Source organism: Lissotriton vulgaris, chromosome 4_1, assembly GCF_964263255.1.
Source record: "Lissotriton vulgaris chromosome 4_1, aLisVul1.2, whole genome shotgun sequence".
Classification (NCBI taxonomy): Eukaryota; Metazoa; Chordata; class Amphibia; order Caudata; family Salamandridae; genus Lissotriton; species Lissotriton vulgaris.
This window is the reverse complement of record NC_141691.1, coordinates 1,474,540,428-1,474,562,899: the sequence shown is the minus strand read 5'-3', so window position 1 is coordinate 1,474,562,899 and position 22,472 is coordinate 1,474,540,428. Positions and strand designations below refer to the sequence as shown.

Below are 22,472 nucleotides of genomic sequence, written 5' to 3'. Positions count from 1 at the left end.
AGTTTGATTAACTTGCCCCTCACAGAGTAAGTTTCAGGGAATCCAGGATATCCCAGTCATGAAAATTCTATGTCTATGTAATTGATATGCAATATACCAGGAATTAATATTAGCTACCGCTGCCAACTGTACACCGAGACTGACTCCAGTCCTGTGTACATCATTTCATCCTATTGTTATATCCCTAAGGACTCTAATTGCAATTCCCCTATCTGGACATGCCTTGGCTCCCTGTTGGCAGTTGTAGCTAATATTTACTTCCTGGGATGTTGTATGAAAATTACATCGATATAGAATTTTCGTGACTTCAGTATCATGCCTTTCGCATTGTGGCATCCTGTGAAGGTGCCTGTGCCATCCTTGATGACATGGAAGTGGGTACGCATGTTTCTGTCTTTGCTAACTACCAGCAACTCAGTGGCACCAGCCAGCTGTAGTGGGTGCTTGCTTCCCTACGTGAAGATCTTGGCTCTGGCAGCTTCCAGCCGTGGGCAGGGTTGTTGCTTCTTAAATTATTTGAAGTCTATGATGTTGATAGATGCCCCAGTGCCAATCAGGGCCGGTACTGCTACCTTGCGATCCAGGACGGTGCACAAAGGGGCTAGCTTAGTCTTCCCCTCCTCTGGTTGTGCTACAAAGACGTTGAAGACATCTTCTTCTAGGCTGTCTGGAGCACTCTTGTTAGAATGTGGGGCTGTGATGCCTGTGACCGAAGAGTCGTCCAGTGTGAGGCTCTTAAGTGTTGACAATCTGCAGCCTTAAATTAGTTGATAGCGTACCTCCTTGGGCTGGTCATCATCCATGAATGTATTGGCGAGTTGCAGCAGCCTTGCGGTTAAGGTGTTGATATACTTGTCCACTTTGTATCAGGCCTACCGCAGCTGCAATAGCTCAAAGTTTGAGTTGAGTTGTGGTCCACTGTAAAGTGCTGGGACCTGTAGGGACTGAGACTCTGATTAGTTGGCGAAAGCCAATCACATGGGACACAGATACCACTTATATGGGTGTGGCCGTTAGGGGTCCACTTCCCTTTTATTTATACCCTTCGACTGAGCCAGGCCTCTGGGGTGCGAGCTATGGCATTCTACATCCACAAGGAAGTGTGTTACTGAAGGTAAGTGTCTTCATTTGCCTCAGATGGAAACTATAAGTTGCTGTATATGAAACACAAAGGATATACTGATTTCAAGGCCACAGGAGTGGGCAATCCAACTCGCAAAAGGTGATATGCTGTTAATTTAAAAAAAAATCCTTCCTATCCCAAAACACCTTGCTTACTGGGTCTAAATGTAAGGAAACCACTACACAGAGAACTAAATACTTCTTTCTTCTGCCAGCTTAATAACTAGGAGCTTGAATACAGTGAAGCTTGCTGTGACTGGCTGGCCTTTGTTTTTTGTTTACTAATGTACGTTATCTCTTTACCCCTTCACTTTTTGGTTTGCTTTATTAGGCTTCATGCACGCAGTACATGAAAGTTGCAAAATCATTGAGCAATAAATTCTGTTTGATTTAAAAAAAAAAAAAATTCTGTTTGTGATGTTTTTCGTTTGTTCCTTTAATTTTTCTCACTGTATTTTTCCTTTGCTTCATGTGATTGTTTTCTTCAGTTTATTTATTTATTTCTTTTTTTTTCTGCTATTCTTTCTCTTATAGTTCTATTATCACCTTTTTTTTCTTGTTCATCTGTTTGCTCTTTCTTTTTCTATTTTCCTATCATATTTGCAAATTCCATTAAGAGCGAAACTTAAGCAGGATTAGGGATAAATATTAACGATCTTACTCATAAAATGTCAGAGCTATTTGTTTGTGTAACATTGATATATTTAGTTGTTAACCAATCATCATTTATTAACACAGGTATAGAAGAAAAGGCAGAAATCCTACGATTGCGCAGGCGTTTTCTAAAGGACCAGGAAAAAGTTAGCTTAATTTTTGCAAAAAAAGGAGTTGCCGAGCAGAAACGAGAAAAGGTAGGTTAACTTTTAATGAACCTTTTTATTTTGATTAAAGGTAACTTACTTACATGATTTTGACCAGTGCCTATAAATTGAGTGGAGTAAATTGTCTTCAATATGATCTCACCTACAAAATTTTTCCCTTACACCTAGGACTCGGACTTACTTGGTTTTGAAATTATTTTAGTGTAAACCAACAGTGTAATGCTAACTTCTGATTTCTGACCACAGATTCCTCATCTTTAGAATACCCCATAGGTGCCAGACTGGATCTGGAGAATTTGTCTGCAATACTTTTGCATGCCTCTAGTTAGCACCGGGCGACTTTGTGCTGATTCTATACTGCTCCAAAAGTGACAGAACAGAAATAATTATAAGAGCCACCCATGTGCCCTGACATCACTTCCTTTCTTTCAGCGTCTTCCAAGATAGGCCTGGAGCTCTGCACCTAACTTTGTCGGTCTTCCAACAACTCTGAAAACCTTTTCTCACTGCGCTAGGGAACAGTGTCTCCACTGAAGTCAACAGGATTTAAGTCATGTAGAGAACGCAGGAAGCAGATGTCTGTCACAAACCTGCTTCTGATTTGTCTTTGGTGCCTAGGCCCTGGATACAACTCTTAAGTAATATGAGCAATCTTCCCCTATGAACACAAAGGTGACTCAAGACTGGGAAGGTAAGCTTTTTACTGCTTAACATAAGAAGTAGTTGTGGTCTTCACACAGGTCGATTCAGGTCGGGGGTCCGATGGCGGTCACAAGGCTGTCCCGCAACCGCTCCACTTCCCATTCTAAAACTTAAGCTATGTTGATGTCCAAAAGCAAGAACTAAAAAGAGTAGCATGACTCACTTAGTAAACCAGATTTTCTCACCAGGTAGAGTCTCATTGTACAGGCTTTAACTAGTAAGGTTAACCATAACCCCTTCCTGACAAGTCCCTCGGACTGAGAATGCAAGCGGACTAATGTTTTTGGCAGGCTATATGATTCTTCTGCCAGTTTAGCACTGCAGTCCATTAACACAGTCTTTCTCGTAGGCAACTATAGCAACTACAAGATCTTTCCACGGTCCGGATAGACCTTATTCTAAATCATTTGCTGCTGACCAGGGAGCTTCGTGGATTATCCCTGCAACGTTCCTGCTGCTGGACTGACCCTTTGCCTTCACACCTAGCGGAACCCGCTGCGCGGGTCCCGCATCGTCCGTACTGCTGGGCTGCCCCGCTGAAGTGAAGGTCTTTGGCGGCGCACTGTGTGCTCAACTGGGCGGAAGAAGGGAACACTCTGCCCGGGCTGCGAGCACCAGGTGAGGGACAGGGACTCCATTTCCCAGGAGTCCCTGTGTAGCCATCCCCTGCACCTGGACGCTCTCCCGGGTTGCCCCGCCCCCGACCGCCGGACTAAAGCTGCTGTTCACCGAAGCCATTTGGGAAACGCCTAAATCATTTGCTGCTGACCAGGGAGCTTCGTGGATTATCCCTGCAACGTTCCTGCTGCTGGACTGACCCTTTGCCTTCACACCTCGCGGAACCCGCTGCGCGGGTCCCGCATCGTCCGTACTGCTGGGCTGCCCCGCTGAAGTGAAGGTCTTTGGCGGCGCACTGTGTGCTCAACTGGGCGGAAGAAGGGAACACTCTGCCCGGGCTGCGAGCACCAGGTGAGGGACAGGGACTCCATTTCCCAGGAGTCCCTGTGTAGCCATCCCCTGCACCTGGACGCTCTCCCGGGTTGCCCCGCCCCGACCGCCGGACTAAAGCTGCTGTTCACCGAAGCCATTTGGGAAACGCCTAAATCATTTGCTGCTGACCAGGGAGCTTCGTGGATTATCCCTGCAACGTTCCTGCTGCTGGACTGACCCTTTGCCTTCACACCTCGCGGAACCCGCTGTGCGGGTCCCGCATCGTCCGTACTGCTGGGCTGCCCCGCTGAAGTGAAGGTCTTTGGCGGCGCACTGTGTGCTCAACTGGGCGGAAGAAGGGAACACTCTGCCCGGGCTGCGAGCACCAGGTGAGGGACAGGGACTCCATTTCCCAGGAGTCCCTGTGTAGCCATCCCCTGCACCTGGACGCTCTCCCTGGTTGCCCCGCCCCCAACTGCCTCATCTCCTCTTTAGCAACTGCTGATACCCGCTACGCGGGACGCCCGGGGCTAAGCCCGGGCAAAGGGCGGGCCCTCTGTGGCCCTCAGAGGCCTGAGGAGCCTGGTCTGGGCTACACCCTTTGTCATTTGTTAGCCTGCCTTTGGACCAACGGACCCCCTACATAATTGTAAGTTCGCTCACTGTTGTTTATGTTATTATCACTGGGACCAACATTAGAGACTGATTTTCTTCTGCCTATACGTAACCCCGGCCACTCTGCACTGTAATTTTACTTTATTTTTGGCCTGTAATGAACTGTCGAGAGACTAGAAGCATGGCAGCTGCTGGAGCCAAAAAACTGACGGGTACCCTCGATGATTTTATCGTTCGGACTCATGCCTTAATAGATGAGGGGATTATTTTAATGGACAGAAGGGTGTCTCAAGACTTGGCATTGGCCAGGAGATCTTCTTTAGGTCTCATAGCTCAAGCCTGTACTCCACATGTAGCCACAAACTCCAACACCTCAGCTATCGTACATATTGAGGGGGCTCATGATGATATTAGCTCGCAAGAAGGTTTGGAGGCAACACCTAATCTTGCTTTGTTAGCAGAGAGTGGTTCATTAAATGAGTCTGAAGATGTTTCTGTGGAAAATGCACTTGAAAGGGGCTTGAAAGAGGGAGCAATTCCTAAAAAAAAGTCCAAATCTGTCACACGTAAACGAAAGAAAGCACTGATCACTCAGAACCTAGACCAGACTACCTCAGACCTGGTGCCCCTAAACTCTAATAGTGTTCTGGTCGCTAACACTGTTGACATCGATGGAGCTAACCAAACTAATGTGGGTTTACCACTAAGTTTACCAGATGACACAGTCATAGATAGTAGTCTGGAGGAAATTTTGGATCTAGGTGGTGAAGTAGATAATCATGTTAGAAGCGAAGAGGATAGGAACAGCTTAAACATGGTAAATAACAACATCTTTCAAATGTTAAAAATCCTGCTTGAACCCATTGAAGCCAGGTTGCGTTGCTTAGAAACTATCTTAAAAAACATCCATAAAGATATAAGCGCTCCTAGTTTTAGCCTGGATAACAAGATACCCCCCGTAAAAAAGGCCATGAATAAGCCTCCCATGGTTGATAAAAATACCCCTTCTCTTAAAAAAAATGCGCCCATTAATCCCACTAACACCATCATCACAGGGGGCACTTCCTCAAAAACTCCTGACCCAAAACCAGTATCTAATCCTGTCAAACCCAAGGTAACCTCTCAGGTTAAGTTTAAAGAACCTACACCTCCGACTCCTAAATTAGATCAGACCCCAAAGGAAAAGAGAGAACCACGGAGAAACATCCACCTTCCCCCGGATGCGTGCTCCTATGTAGTGATCCTGACTGGGGTCACTGAACTCGGGCCAACTGAAACGGAGTCCTACCAAACCCTAAAAAACAAGGTTTGCCATTGGTTGTCCAAAAACCTTCCATTACCGCCTGGCATGCCTAGTAACATCCTAATGGTGGAGAGAACTCCTTGGGTGGGAGGCAATAGGAAAAACCTACAAGGTGACTGCGTGGTGGTCACCTTTGAGCACCCACAGGTAGTAAATTACATCTGTGCCGGCACACCGCGTTATCAGGCGAGCACGGTCACGGCCAGGCCTCTCTCCTACTTTTATGTTCAAGGGAACCAACCCGACAAAAGATGGAGTTTGTTAAAGGGCCCTCAGGAGTCCAACTATAGACAGAGGTTTAATCCCCCTTGGGAGGCTCAATCACGTGGATGGGAGGAGGGGGGTGAGGATGGGTGGACCGTGGTCAGGAGAAGAAGAGCTGGACCTTTTCAGGGTGGTTTTTTTGCTGGCCCCCAAAATAAACATTCATATCATGACTATCATCACGTAAATGGGCAGGAAAATTATTTTAATGTCCCAACGTTCAATCATTACGATCACCCGTCCTTTTTGGATTGGGTAGATTGACAAACATCGGGTTACTATGCTACACAATCGTTAACTGCCCTACACACCACCTTACAGAGTAGTCACCCCCCACAAGCCTTAAACCCTGATCCAAGTACTGAGCGAACGTCTACCACAGAGCAGGTTATGGAGGGGGGGACAGATTTGTCTGTAATTGAAGAGAATAAAGGAGGCAGGCAGGTGATCGCAATGGCCACATGGAACATAGCGGGCCTTAGGAACAAAATCGATGACCCTCATTGGAGAGACCTCATAGGCACTATGGACATTATCGCCATGCAGGAAACGTGGGTGACTGAAAATCTGCTTACACTGGATGGATACACCACCTTCTTCCTCCCAGCTGTCAATTCATTGAGAGGGCGGGCTAGAGGTGGCCTGGTTACCTTGATATCCGCAAAAATCTCAGGCACCTACAAAGAAATTCCCACTGGTAGCCCCTACTGCCTTGCAGTTTTAATTACACACAGGAGCTCTAATGCTGTATTACTAGTGAACTTCTATAACTCTTTTGATAGAGAACACTCAGTTGATAATTTGCAGAGGTTAAACTCTTTTTTAATTAAGTTCCAAGAGTCCATGGAGGCCAATTGTATTGTTATTGTATTGGGAGATTTCAATGTCCACGGCTGTCAGGAAGATTGTCCTCCGAACCTTCTGTTTGGTCCCCCAGAAGAAGAGAATATCCATTTTGAACATACAGATCAGGGTTCCTTTCTAGAATCCTTGTTAGCTGAAAATGGTTTAATGTTGCCACTTGGGGGGGAAGAGGGCATTCCAACTTTTACGGGTCATGGTAGTGGGTCTACCATTGATTATATTTTTTTGAGCAGTAGTTACAGCTGTCATATTATCTGTTATACCGTTGTAAGGTCCCATTTTAGTGACCACAATCTTGTTGTACTAAAAGTTAAAATTGTATTTGATATTAATGATAGTAGCTTGAGTCTGGTAAACAAATGTGACTTACGACCAACTGATCAGGCCCGTCGAATCAAATGGTGCAAAATAATTCCTGAGGATTTCTTTGGCAATTTGTGTATAAATAGTCAGGAGGATTTTGAACTTTGTTTAAATGATCAGGCGGGGGACACTGAGGTTTTAGAAGCGTATAAAAGGGTATGCGCCAACATCGTGTCTAACCTGACACAACAGTGTAAAAGGAAAAACCAGGAAAGGGTAGGCTGGTTTGATAATAAATGTTCCGCTGCTAACCACAAATTAAAATTGGCTTTAAAATCAAATCCTGTAGATGGAAAACTTGTGGCTACCCTCAGGAAAGCATATAAGACCACCATTGAGAAAAGACGGCACGAGATTAGAGAGGATGCTTGGGCTGATCTGACCTCAACTGACGTCCTGAAAAGTAGCGCCAAATTCTGGGCAGTGGTCAACCAACCATATTTTGCGGACTCATGCAATAGTGAATTGGATTGTGGTATCCAAGAAGACAAATGGCATTTGCACTTTAAATCTGTGTATGAGCAGGAAGCTACCGGGGCTGAGGACACGACCAGTTTATATCAACTCCCTTATAGCCTAACGGTAGATGAGGAAGAGGTGGGCCTAGCCATTGAAAAAATGACCAGCAATAAGGCTCCTGAGCCGGACGGGGTTCCAGCTGATCTTTTTAAAGTGGATATTTTATTCTGGTCCAAAATTTTAGCTAGAGTCTTCAACAGCATTTTTAAAACAGGTATCCCAGAATCATGGTCCCAATCTGTAATTGTCCCTATTTTTAAAAAAGGAGACAGGGGGGAACCGGGAAATTACCGCCCCATATCCCTGATAGATTCTGAGGTTAAGGTCATAGGGAGAGTGGTCCTCAGTAAACTTACTGAATGGTTAGGGGAGACTAATTAATACTCTTTCCCCCCTTCAGTATGGTTTTAGAAAGGGAAGGAGCACCATCGATCAGAGCTTAAACCTACAATTGCTGATTGGAAAATACACTAAAGCAAAGTCTGGATCCCTATTCATTGCTTTTATGGATCTGTCCTCGGCCTTTGACCGAGTGAACAGGTCCAAGTTGTGGGGCCAGCTCCTTAGCATAGGTATCGACCCAAACATCGTGTACTTCCTAGCAGACCTTCATAAGGACCTTACCGCCACTGTTCGTTATGACAGAAAAGGGAATTGTACAGGAAAACTTCATATTACTAACGGTGTCAGGCAGGGCTGCATTCTTGCTCCCCTGCTGTTCACTTTATACATTAACAATTTGGGTGGAACACTGGGTACAGCCTGTAAAGACATACCTAGAGCAGGGAAATACACATTGCCCGCATTACTGTACGCAGATGATGCGGCTCTCATAGCTAGAACTGCTGTGGGTTTGCAAAGTCTGTTGAACTCTTTTTATAATTTTATGATAAATCTGGACCTCAGTATTAACTTTGGTAAATCTCATGTAATGGTGGTAGGACCCCATGCTAAGGCCAAAAAACATGCCATGTCTTTACACTTTAATGGCCACAAATTATCTAGAGTCTCCAGATTCCCCTACCTGGGTGTAGTGTTTGATGATCGCTCCACTTGGCTTCCCCAAATGTTGGAGAAAAAAAAGGTCTTGGCACGCTCTATATCCGCAGTCCTTGGTTTCTCACGCAAAATTGGGGTGAAGCCCATAGAGGCTGTCCTAAAGTGTACGCCGCTAAATGCATAGCTATCGCCATGTATGGCGCAGACCTGTGGGGCTTCATGCCCGCTAAATTTCTCCAAGTGATCGAAGATAACTTTTTAAAATCCATTCTTTCTTTACCAAAATCCACAGCAAGCTTCATTGTACATCAGGAATGCGGGGTGGATTTTTTGGAGGATCGAGTCGCTATGGCTCCCCTCCTGAAATGGATATCTGTGTGGCTCAACCCAGAGCTTGATGTTAATCATGAAATCTTGAAGGATTGCCTTAAACTAGACTATTGGAACAAGATTCCCTGGCTAAAATATGTTGAACAATCTTGTGTTAAGCTGGGCAGGCCTGAGCTGTTCCACAATCCTTCTGCCCTCGTAAAGGCTGATCTGAAGTGGGCAAAGAATACCTTTTTGCTACATAGTGGAACGGATAGAGAAAACAAGGAGTTGAGAAAACCTTCTGTTAGGTCGCATCAACTGATTGTTTCCTCAGATCACGAACCGGAACTTTACTTGAAAGTTGTAAACAACCCAAGTCACAGGTACCTCCTCACTAAGTTCCGCTTGAACAAAGTTCATTTGCTAATTTGTGGCCGCCCTGGCTGGACCAGGGACTCGGAACTGAGTATATGTAATTGTGACGGTTATTCAATTATGGACACTGCCCATTTCCTGTTTTTTTGTACCCATTTTAAATCCATTAGGGAAAAATTCATTATCCCCCTGTTAAAGGGGAAAGGGTTCAGGCAGGTTAAACCAGCGGTATTATACCTCCAGATGCTAACCGATATCTGGGAAATCTATAATGTGGCCACATTTTTAACTATTGCAATGAGACTGGGCAAAAAGATCAATTGGGTGTAGAATATTTACCAACCATTCTGTGTATTGTAAAACTGAACTCGGTTTTTTATTCTGTAACGTTTTTATTATTGCTGCATTACTAACTGTAACTTTTTTCTTAATGATGTATTGTGATTTCTGGACCATTTTTCATATATGTCTGTACTTTTATGGTTTTGAAAATTCGAACCGTATAAAGTACTTCTTGACTTGACTTGACCTTATTCTTCCATGGCTCAGATGATTCATACTGGCTTGTATGCAGCAGGTTTAAACATCATGGCTGCATTGGTAGAGCATTTGGTACCAATGTCGCGTAGCCTGGATTTCTGGTGATTTGTAGACATCACTGATGGACATACTGTAGGAAGCTGGCTTTTTATGTAGTATACTAATGTAGGGGTACACCATCCAAAAAGTCCCTTATTTGTTTACAGGGGCTTAGTTTAATAATCCTAAGTACTATATTTTTACATAAGAGAAATCCAAGACCAATTTAACAATATACAAAATTCGATGTTATTTTTCTAGACACCAAGATCATCAGAATCGGGAAAGTACTTCCGGAGCCCCTGTGCTGCCTAGTTAAATTGCTAGATAGTACGAGTGAACAGGGAAGCCATCTTAAGTATATGTACTGGGCAGTGGGCAATACGAATTCTCCAGCTACTTGATGGCTTTGCTGAAACCTATGGTGTTTGGTATCAAACACCTTGTGTTAATAAATCTGTACTAGATTTATTATAACATGCACCCAGAGGCACATTAGAGGTACCCCTTTGCTGGCTGACTGGCATAGGTACTAACGAGGGTCCATAAGAGCTGCAGCATTTCGTGTTCCACTCTAAGGGACCCAGCACCAAACTCAAACAGACTGCCACTGCAGGCTGCGTGACAAGGTGCTCTGAAAAGTAAAAACATGACATGTCACACACCTATCTTCCATGTTCACTAACACTGAATGTAATATTTGGAAGTCCATGGCTGGTTAAACACGCAACATGAGGACATCAAATTCTGTCTTAAAGTAAAACAAGCCTGACTTTTTGGATGTGGAATTATCTCCTCATGAGAACCAGTTGACAACCTCGTTACATCGAAAATCCACTGACAGAAACACTATCTTGCACCATAAGAGTGCTCATCCAAAAAGTTTAAAAGAAAACCTTCCGTATGGTCAACTACTGCGGATACAAAGAAACTGTTCCAGAAAAACTGATTTTGAACAGCAGGCAGCAATTTTCTGTGATTAAATGGCCAAGAGAGGATACCCTAAGACATTGTTAAAACACGCTACAAAAAGAGCATGGCACACACCTCGTGAAGAACTTCTCCAAACTACAGTGAAATCAAAATTAGAGAGATTGGTGTGCATTTCTATATTTGGTCCTGATACCAACAAATTCCGGCAAATAATTAAAAAAAAAATTGTATTTGCTGCATAATCTAGAATGTCCTTTCCAGAAGCTGTTATTTGCTATGAAGAAAAACCAAAGTATCGGACAACAAATTGTAAGACCTGATATTTTTCCCACACAACCAAAAAGTAACCTACGAAGGTAGTGGCAATTAAAACCTGTCGAAGGCCACCACAAGTGCGGTAATTGTGCTGCTTGCGATTCCGCAATTGAAGGTACGGAATTTTTTCACAATGCCATTAAGTGGAGATATACAGAGTTCACGAATTGTAAAACTAAAAACGTTGTGTACGCCATTGTGTGTCCATGCCCCAAGGTATACATAGGCAAGACAAATCAGCAGATAAATCATTGGATTACCCAATAACGGTCAAGAATTAAGAAGAAAGTTGTAGCTGCACCCATGGTTGAACACTTTATTGAAAAATCATACAGTGAATGAGTTCAAGGGGACAGTGTTATCAGTCTTAAATGCAACAACACGATTGATTGATATTCACACTGTATTGCTGCAGGAGGAAGCCTATCTTATTCTAGAATACAACAGTGCTCTCACCATGCTGAATTGCATGACATAATTATCAAAAACATAATGGCTTTGACAACAAAAAAACAACAATAACCAAGATGCACTAGAGTGGCTGTCAGGGTGAACCTTAAATAAGCTGTATTGTAATTGGCTCCTTCGTTTATACTACATTGTCCATGAATCTTCGCACAATGACGTGCGCGATAAGTTCCATCAGGAAATACCCCTCCTCTTCCTCAGGTGCAGTTTTGTTGGGCGTGAAGGGAGTAAGAAGCAGTCAGACTAATCCAACTTAAAGGAAGTGTTTAATCGCCAAAGAGTATTTCACATCATTGTTTGGACCCGAGATTCATGTGATACTTACATGAGTTTTCCTTGCAGGCATGGTAGTCCTCCCTAGGTTTTTGTATTTATTCCTGAACATACCGATTCCCCTGACCAACACATTTTTTTGCACTCTGCGGTCACTGTTGATCAAACTTGTTTGGGGAAGCAGAACACCCGGAGTACGTTTGGTTATGTCAGGTTGATTGGGGGCGGTTGTGTCTATAATATATTAATGTGTACTGTATATATTTAATGAGTTAAAAAAAAAATCGAGGTCTAAAAATATATGAGAAATATGTTTTCCAAATCAATTGTTGTAGGACTATGATGTTATATACAAACTAATGGATATACTACCCATGTATTAAATGTGTTTTCTAGGAGAGGTTTTGTTCTTGTTCTACTTTGCTCCCTGCCTCCCTCTCCTAGTTATTTTGTTCCCAAGGACCCTCGTCTGTTTTTGAAGTCAGCTCCTGGCTGCCCTGGACCCTGGAGACTGGATGGTGGCGTTGGACTTGTAGGACGCATATTTTCACTTTCTCGTCCTGCTGGTCCACTGGCGCTACCTGCGGTTCACGGTAGGCCAGGAGCATTTTCAGTTTGCCGTGCTCCCCTTCGGCCTTACTAGTGCTCCTCGGGTGTTCACGAAGGTGATGGCGGTGGTCGCTACTCACCTGCACAGGTTAGGGGTGTCAGTCTTCCCCTACCTCAACGACTGGGTGTTGAAGACAGGCACGCCCCAGGCAGTCGTCACCCACCTCCAGACTACGGCTTACCTCTTGTATTTGCTGGGGTTTTCCATCAATGTGCAGAAGTCGCACCGGAGTCCCTCTCAGAAGCTCCCTTTTATCGGAGTGATTCTGTATTCAGCGCTGTTTCAGGTTTATCCTCCCGAGCAGCGGGTCTGGGATACTTGGACTTTGATTCTACTCTTTCAGCCTCTATCCCAGGTTTCAGTCAGGATGACCCTCCGGCTCCTGGGCCTGATGGCCTCTTGCATCCTGCTAGTGCATCATGCCAGATGGCATATGCAGGCTCTGCAGTGGGACCTGAAAGTTCCAGTGGGCACAGCATCAGGGCAATCTGTCTGATCATGTCCAGATCTCGGAGGGCACTGCGCGACATCTGCAGTGGTGGCTCACGAATAGCGAATGGGTCAATGGAGGATCCCTCTCCCTTCCCCAACTGGAGCACACAGTGGTGACGGATGCGACCCTCCTGTGATGGGGAGGCCACTTGGGATAGGCAGAGATCAGAGGCCTCTGGTCTCCGGCGGTGTCCCGGCTCCATATCAACCTTCTGGAGCTGCAGGCGATCCGACTTGCACTGAAGGCATTCCTTCCCTCTGTCCGGGGAAGTGTAGTGCAGATGTTCACGGACAACACCACCGCCTTGTGGTATTGCAACAAAAAGGGCGGGGTGTGGTCCTGGACCCTATGTCAGCATCAAGGCATTACCTTGGTGGTTCAACACCTGGCAGGTTCTCTGAACACCAGGGCGGACGAACTCAGCCGCCGGTGCTTGATGGATCAGGAATGGCGTCTGAACTCTGACGTGGCGCCTCTCTGGATAATTTTCCTCCTATCTCCACGGACCGGTTCCTTAACCTGCTTACAAAAGTCAAGTCCGGATCTCCGGCGGATTGTGCTCCTGCACGGATCCTCAAAACTCTTTTCACTAGTTGTTCTGCCCCCCCTCTTGCCCTTCTTAATGCCTCCTTAGCTCTAGGCTCTGTTCCTTCATCTTTTAAATCTGCTATCGTTCTCCCTATTCTTAAAAAATCTGGTCTGGATCCCTCTCTCCCTTCTAATTTTAGGCCTATCTCTCTTCTCCCTTATTTGGGTAAGATCCTTGAAAGCCATGTTACATCTTGCCTGTCCAACTACATTGAGGAGCACCACCTCTTGGCCTCCCATCAGGCGGGCTTTCGCCCAGGCCATTCCACGGAGTCAGTGGTCACTGCAGTCCTTGACGAACTCAAAGGGAAAGCTGACATCAATCTCCCTCAGGCCCTGGTCCTCCTCGATCTGTCCTCTGCGTTTGACACGGTCGATCATTCCATTCTTCTCGACCGTGTCAGCGCAGCGGGCATCCGGGGCGCTGCCTTTTCTTGGCTTGCGTCCTTTCTCCAGGGCAGGTCCCAAGCGGTTCAACTCTCGGGCTTCTCCGCTCCTCCCCGCCCGGTCACCTGCGGGGTCCCCCAAGGCTCCTCCCTTTCCCCTCTTCTCTTTAATCTTTATATCCAGCCCCTCATCGCCTCTCTTCTCGAGCTAGGGTTCTCTGTGTATAACTACGCGAATGACCTCCAGCTCGTCTTTGATCTTTCTTCCCCCTCTGTCTCTCTTCCTAAGTTCTGTTCCACCTTAGTTTGATGCTCATCCATTCAGATATAAAATCACTTGAAGCTCAATCCGGACAAGACGGAGCTTGTCCTCACGGGTGGCCCCTCTAACCCCTGGTCCTCGGCTCACTGGCCTCCCTCTTTTGGCTCCCCCCCCCTCACCGGTTTCTTCTGTTCGGACCTTGGGCATCAAGGTCAGCCATGACCTTACCATGCATGCCCAAGTCAGCTCAGTAGTATCCTCCTGTTTTCTGTCTCTCCGCCTCATTCGGAAAATCTATCGTTACTTTTCCACGGATGCCCTCAAAACCATAGTCAAGGCCCTTATCACCTCTCGCCTTGACTATGGGAATGGCTTGTACGTGGGCATACACGCCTACGAAACCCGCCGTCTTCAGGCCATTCAAAACCAGGCTGCCCGTCTCATTCTTCGCCTTCCCAAATCTTCCCACATCACTCCTGCACTCAAGTCCCTTCATTGGCTTCCTGTCCACTTTAGATCTTTCTTTAAACTGGCTTGTGTGGCCTTTCGAGCTCACACCCACTCAGCTCCCCTCTTTATCGGATCTCTCATCTCTCCTCACGTCCCCAGTCGCACTCTCCGCTCCTCCTCTCTCTCCCTTCTCCATGTTCCCCGCTTTCGTAAATCCAGAACGGGAGGCACCCGATTCTCGGTTTTGGCCCCCCGGTTCTGGAACAGCCTTCCTTTGTCCATCCGTTCCATCCCTATTTACACCCACTTCAGCAAAGCCCTTAAAACTTTTCTGTTCTCCCAGGCCTTCCCCTGTTAGTTTTCCCGAGTCCCCTCTGTGAGTCTGGTCCAACCCTCAGCGCCAGGAAACCACTTGGCCGCAGTGCGCTTAATTAAGTTCTTTTTTCATTTCATTTCATTCATTTCAAGGTCTCTTTCTGCAGTGGGGAAAGCCTTGGTTAGATCTATTCGCCACCGAAGAGAACTTGCAATGTCATCAGTTCTGCACGTTGGAATTTCGAAGGCGGCACTCGCTCGGAGACGCTTTTCGTCTCGAGTGGAGCTGCAATCTACTGTACGCTTTTCCGCCTATACCACTTCTGCCCAGAGTGCTGAAGAAGATATGCTGCGACCGGGCCCAAGTTATTCTTGTGGCCCCGGACTGGGCTTGAAGAGTATGGTATCCCGAGCTACTCAGTATGAGTATCGATCCCCCAATCCGTCTGCCTCTCCGGGAGGATCTTCCGTCGCAGCAGCAGGGGACGGTCCTCCACCTGAACCTGTCCAGCCTCTACCTCCATGCGTGGAGAATGAGCGGCGACAGTTGACTGCTTTCGACCTTCCTCCCGAAGTCTGTAATGTCATTCTGGCAGCCAGGCGTCTCTCCACTAAAACGGTATACTCCTGCCTATGGAACAATTTTGTGGCGTGGTGCACAGCAAAGGCTGTGGATCCCCTTTTGGTCTCTTTTTCTGAGGTTCTTCTGTTTCTCCTATCTTTGGCCCAGCAGGGCTCTGCTCTTGGCACTATCAAAGGCTATCTTTCTGCCATTTCGACCTTCCTGAGGCTTCCTGATCAGCCTTCTCTTTTTAAGTCCCCGGTTGTTAACCGCTTTCTCAAAGGCATTACACACACGTTTCCTCCTGTGCCTTTCATAATGCCTCAATGGGACTTAAATCTTGTCTTGACTTTTCGGATGTTCCCTCCCTTTGAGCCTATTCATAACTGTCCTTTAGGTCTTCTTACACTGAAGACGGCTTTCCTGGTAGCTATCACCTCTGCCAGAAGAGTGAGTGAGTGAGCTCCAGGCTCTTTCTCCTAAACCTCCTTTCCTTTCTGTTCATCCGGACAAGGTGGTTTTAAGGACCCGTCCTTCTTTCATGCTAAAGGTTGTCACGCCCTTCCACATTGGGCAGACCATCACTGTTTCCCACCTCCGAATCCTTCCAGGGAGGAGGAGAGGCTCCACCGTCTGGACCCAAAGCGTGCGCTTGCTTTCTATCTGCAGGATACTCAACAGTTCCGGGTGTATGATCAGCTCTTTTGTGGCTACCAAAATAGGGTGGGCTTTGCACAAACGTACCATTTCCCGGTGGGTCGTTCTGTGCCTCAAAGCATGTTACTCCTTGGCCAAGAAAGAGCCTCCTGTGGGTTTGCGTGCCCATTCGACCAGCGCAACTTAAGCCACGACTGCCTTGGGACGCGGCATTCCCCATCCAGGACATTTGTCAGGCACCTACGTGGGCCTCGCTGCACACGTTTACCAAACACTACTGCCTTGACAGTCAGGTCCGGAGAGACGGCTTCTTTGGCCGTTCTGTGCTCCGTGACTTTCTGGTGTAATCCTGTTTGCAGACCCACCTCCGGGGTTGGTATTGCTAGGGTATCTATTCTAATGTAAGGAATCTATCACTAACGTGTCTCTTTCAGATGCACAAGTTACTACTTGTGTAACAATATATCTGTAAGAGACATTAGTTAGTGATAGATTCCTTACCGCCCCACCAATCTTCCCCGTTCTGCGAACTGATAACTAGGGTTAAGGTCATCCCCTTTTAGGGCCCTAGTTTTATGGACCACTGGTCAGTATCTTGCATGGCTCTGCATTTCGGTGCGGAAAGTCGTGTACAGAACTGACGTCAGCGCGCATGGGTGGCGCCCAAGTAGTCTCCGTGACGTCATCTCGGTGCTCACGATGCCAGTGACTGACGCGGATCCGCACGACGCCACCTACCGATGCGCACGGGTACTGCTAAGCAAAACTTTCCGGATCCAGTCTGACGCCTGGGGATTATTCTAAGGTAAGGAATCTATCACTAACTAATGTCTCTTACAGATATATTGTTACACAAGTAGTAACTTGTGCAACTAGACCGCCCTGTGGTACTGCAATAAGCAAGGCGGGTGGGTTTGTGGAAACTGTGTCAAGAGGCTTTTCGTCTCTGGACTTGGCTGGAACAGCAGGGCATTACCCTGGTGGTTCAACATTTGGTCGGTTCTCTGAACGCCAGAGCGGGCGAACTCAGCCGAAGGTGCCAAGCGGATCACGAGTGGCTCCATCCAGAAGTGGTGCAGGACTCTTTCAGCAGTGGGAGAGCCTTGGTTAGATCTGTGCGCTTCCGTAGAGAACGCACAATGTCTGCAGTTTTGCGTGCTGGAGTTTCCAAGGCAGCTCTCGCTCGGCGATGCTTTTCGTCCATAGAGCTCCAGCCTCCTATATGCCTTCCCATCCATACCAGTCCTACCCAGAGTGCTCAAGAAGATCAGGAGTGACGGGGCCCAAGTCATTCTTGTGTCTCTGGACTGGGCACGGAGAGTCTGGTATCCCAAACTTCTGGCAATTAGCATTGATTCTCCGATCAGGCTGCCCCTTCGGGAATTTCTCCTGTTGCAGCAGCTGGGGAGGGTCTCCACCGACACCTGTCCACTCTCCACCTTACATGGAGATTGAGCGGTGACAGCTTTTGACCTTCCTCCTGAAGTCTGCGAGGTTATTATGACAGCGAGGTATCCCTCCACGATCTCGGTATATGCCTGCTGATGGTCCACATTTTGTAAATATTGTACAAAATGGTCTATTGACCCTCTATCTGCATCTTTATCTGATAACCTCCTGTTCATACCTCCCTTAGCCCAGCAGGGCTCTGCTCTGGGTACCTTGAAGGGCTATCTTTTGGCCCATTCCTCTTTTCTTACGTTGCCTGATCAGCCTTCTCTTTTCAAATCCCCATTGGCACACAGATTTTTAAAGGGGTTAACCAACTTTTTCCCCCCTTCACCCTTCATTATGCCACAGTGGGACCTTAATTTGGTTCTCAACTTTCTGATGTGTTCACCGTGTGAGCTGCTGCAAAACTTCTTTATATGGCTGCTCACCATCAAAACACCCTTATTAGTGGCAAAACCTCTGCCAGGGGCAAACTGCAGGCACTGTCATCACAGCCTCCTTACCTGAAGGTCATTCTGGATGAAGTGGGGCTTCACGCAAGGGCAATTTTTCTACCTAAGGTGATAATGCTCTTTCATATGGGGCAGTTGGTTACTATACCCATTTTCTATGCACCGCCGCACCCTTCTAAGGAAGAAGAGCGTCTCCATTGTCTCTACCCAAAAAGAGCGTTCTCGTTGTACCTCAATCGAACCAAAAAGTTCCCGGTGGATGACCAACTCTTTATATGGTACATGGGCGCAAAGAAAGGGCGGGCTGTCCAAAGGAGGTCTATGTCTAGCTGGATTATCCTCTGTATCAAAATCTGTTATGCTTTAGCGACGAAGGATCCTCCTGGAGGGCTTAGGGCCCATTCCATCTGGGCAAAATCGGCCACCAGGCTCACCATCGTCGTGCTCCCATTTCAGATATATGCCAAGTGCTCCACATGGACATCACTGCACATGTTTGCCAGACACTACTGCCTGGGCACCCAGGTGCCCTGAAAAATGCCTGTTTAGTCGCTCTGTCTTGCAGGACTTCCTGGTCTAAACCTTGCCACAGTTCCTCCTCTGGGGATGGCATTTCTTGGGTATCTGTTCAAAGGTATTCAATCGGCAGCTAGATATCTCTATCAGATGGACAAGTTACTTACCTTCAGTAACGCCTTATCTGGTAGAGACATGATCTAGCCCCAGATTCTTTACCGACCACCCATCTTCCATAGGTTCTAGTGTCAAGGGTCTTTACCTTCAGGGCCCTAGCTGCCTTTTTCACACACTACAGTCAGTCAATTCATGGCTCCGCGCTTCTGGCGTGGAAAGTCGTGTAAAGTACTGACGTCAGCGCACCGGAGAGGCGGTTATGTTGACAGCGCGGATGTCAGGACGACTATGAACACAGTGCCTACAATGTCATATGGAATTCTTTATCGGCTTCCCAGGAGTAAAGCAGGACATCTGAAAGAAACAGATTAGTGTTAGATTCCTTACCTTAGAATATCCCCAGGCGTCAGACTGGATCCGGAAAGCTTTGCGTAGCAGTACCCCTGCGCCTCGGTAGGCGGCGTCTGCGGCTCCACGTCCGTCATCGGCGTCGAGATCGCCAGGATGACGTCGTCAGAGTACTTAGACTCCGCCCTTGCGTGCCGACTTCAGTTCTTCTTTTTTCCACGCCAGCAAGTGCAGATCCGGAAAGAGCAGTACTCCTAGTAAATTTTTGACTAAACTTTTGATCTCTTTTGGATCCTTCTCGAGTCGATACCTCGACTCTAGGTGCCGATAGGGATGCCCGGGTTTAAACCCTGCGAAGATTGTAACCGACTGATGTCGGTGACCGACCCCCACCGTCGGTGCCTTTACTGTCTCGGGGCCGACCATGATGACAAGTCGTGCCCCGACTGTCGAGCCTTGACCTCGAAGGCTAGGCGGGAGCGGTCCCGTAAGCGTCTCGAGCTGCGGCAGTCAGCCCCGCGCCGCTGGAGGTCCCGGTCCAGGAAGAGGTCGAGGGACCGGTCGCGGGGCCACAGTCCTCACTGCTCGGCGAGTCGACACAACTCGTCGGGCTCCAAGTCCTCAGGTAAGTTGAGGCACAAAAAGTCGAAGAAGCGACATCGCTCTTCCGACTGCCCCTGACCCTCGCGCAATGCGGCCGGGGGTTCGGGCGACACCGCCCACGCGGCTCCGCCAGAGCCACAAGCGCGCGTCGAGCTCCACACCTGCCGGTCCCTGGGCTGCACGCGATGCCGGAGGAGATCAGCGCCTTCCTTACGGACATGAGGTTGCGCTTCACTCCGCGCGACCCTCCGCGGTGCCTTCGGGCCCCGCGGGTCAGTCTGGGAACCCAAGCGGTCCGGCAGCTCCGGCCCCTGCGCCGTTGGGTGCTTCGGCCCTGGCGCCGTCGACGACCCTGCTCGGCTCCTCAGGATTCAGGCCTGGATCCGTGACGATGCAGGTCGGCCTTACGACCCCTCCGCCGGCGCCGTCACCAAGGGTGTCGCCCCCGACACCGTCCTCGGACGACGTTGTCCCCGGTCCGGATCCAGCGTCGGACCGGCGCCATCTTCGACACCGATCGGTGAGCCCTTCACCGACGACCCGGCTCCATCATTTATTCCTGACTGTAGGAAGGTGGATACCTGACTATGGTTACCCCAGATTTTTTGCCTAGTGTTTAGCTGCTTTTCGACTTAGCCTGGGGCCCTGATTAGCAGGATCCCAGGCCAACTATCTGCTCTCACTGTAAAATGTACTCCATGTACTTTAGGTACATCTCCAATTGAATATTGGGTCACCTTATGAGCCCCTGTATAGTGTTCCTTAGGTACCCAGGGCATAGGTTCATCCAAGGCCTACCAGAGGCTGCAGCATGTATTATGCCACCCCTGGCTGGACATTCACATTGACACAACTGGCTGATCACTCAGCTGGGGCAAGGTCGTGTAATCATCCCTTGCTTAGGTGTAGTATCCCTATACCTACCTTTACATATAGACACAATATACCTATAAGTCACTCCTATGGCAGGCCTTAACAATCCTGGAGGCAGAGTGCTTGGTTTTATGTGAGATGAGGCTCTAGCATGAGCTGAACCTGTCGGCAGCTTTCGGAACCATGTCCTTATAGCTGTTCTATGGTATAGCCATACCATATACTCTTAAGTGCATTAGCATCCTCGCGGTTGAATGCTAACTTTGGTTTGGCTTTATCAAAACATGTTGTGTAAGGTGTCATATGCTTTGGAATACCACCCCCTCGCCAGTTCTGATGAGGGGGGTAGCATTCCACCCTTTTAGAGGGAGAATACATGTTGTACCTAGTAAATCCGGTTAAAGTTAACCAGAGCCTCAGCATCACAAGATGGATGCTGCTCCCACAGACACAAGTCTGACCTCCTGCTGCTGGGAGTCCTTCCAGAGAGGGAGGCTTGGACAATAGGTTTCCTGCCTTGGGAGGTGCTAGCACCACCCCAGACAGGCCATAGTGTATTGGGGCAGGGAGGGCTGAATGAAATGAGACACTGCCTGGGGCACACAAGGTGTCCCATGCATAGTCCGGTTGAAACCAGTTGCTGGGGCACTCCAGCCCCAGCTCTGGCGTGAAACTGGACAAAGGGAAAGGGGTATAACCACCCCCTTCCCTGGTCCCACCCATAGGAGTGACCCAACAGGTAATCCAGCCCCTCAGATTAGTATATAGGTAGGAGCTGAGTCAAGAGACTGTAGATTGATCCTGAACTGACACTTGAAACGAAACTCTGGACCTTCGACATTCTACTGAACCTAGAAGACTGAAGAATCTCCCTTGTGGTCAAGGAGTGACCACCATGTGCAAACAGGCACCATCTAGCGATCTGCGGTTTGCTTTATCAACGCACCCGCCGTAGCCCGATCACAGAGCCTGACAAGAGCCAGACTTCCATGAGCCCGATCCACAGCCACAGCAAAGCTGAGACCCGTGGAGGCGACGAGAGATGTGAGACCGGCTATCTTGGAAAACCTGCACTTTGCTACTTGTGCAGCTCCCGAGGCACCCTCGAAGCTGTGCATTGGGGATTTAGAAGCCCCTGCCCCGAGCGCCTTCTGCACTGGCGCACAGCCCCCCACACTCCACGAGTGCTGCGTGGGGCCTGCTAGTGTTTTTGTGCTCGACGCGTCTGTCCGGTCACTTGCCCTTTGGCTAGTGGCCTCTGTGACGACGAACCTACGAATTTACGCTGCTGGCCTGGTTGCTCCAGGCTGGCCCTTGCTTCCCTGAAAAGGAGAAGCCCATCAGACCTTGCAGGTCTGATTAAGAAGCCATCTTTGATTCCTGCGTTGGTTGCCTTTGCCAAGGCTTGTTGACTCCATTCCAGAAGCCGACACCGCCGATAGCGCGACCCTTCGTGGGACAGTCCGTGCCCAGCTCCTGGTCTTTGTAGACACCTCCTGGACCACGTGGCTGCAGAGACCAGCTTCACGACATCACCTGATTGCTTCACGACATCGCCTGGTTCCTTCCTGGTCACTGGCTAGTGACCAAGACTCTGTCCCCTCTGCTTTCAGGTACTCTTCATCCTCGATCCGCCCTTGGATCCAACCGGACACTTCTCTCCTGGTCGCCTGCAGCAATCTTTCTTCAAGGCTCCATAGAATTCAGCGACAAAACCAGACACACTTTGACATATATGCACCCGCTTCCTGTGGGTGAGGTAACGCGAGTACTCCGGTGCTCCTGTGGGTATTGACTATCCTAGTGTCCTAGTTTTCAGTAGCTTTCTCCTAGTCCATCCGGAAGTGTCCTAAATCAACTAGTTTCTAATTCTTTCATTCCCATTATAACTCTATGGTAACTCGCGTGTGTGTTAAGACAGTGCACACGCCTCACGTGGGCCTCCTGCTTCCTATCCTTTGGTAGTACAGCGTAGCCCCAGCGATTCCCTAGGCCCTAGGCCTATCCTTTGTTCGTGACGTGGTTCTTATA

At 48.1% G+C, this 22,472-nt stretch overlaps 1 protein-coding gene across 1 annotated transcript in view; it reads left to right on the top strand.

The window, feature by feature from the left end:
- PRKDC (protein kinase, DNA-activated, catalytic subunit) overlaps positions 1 to 22,472 on the top strand; it is a 2,818,033-nt gene that overhangs the window by 1,687,558 nt on the left and 1,108,003 nt on the right. The window contains exon 60 of the mRNA XM_086965729.1: positions 1,861 to 1,973. Coding sequence (XP_086821855.1) covers positions 1,861 to 1,973 — 113 coding nt within the window. The remainder of the gene's footprint in view (positions 1 to 1,860; positions 1,974 to 22,472) is intronic.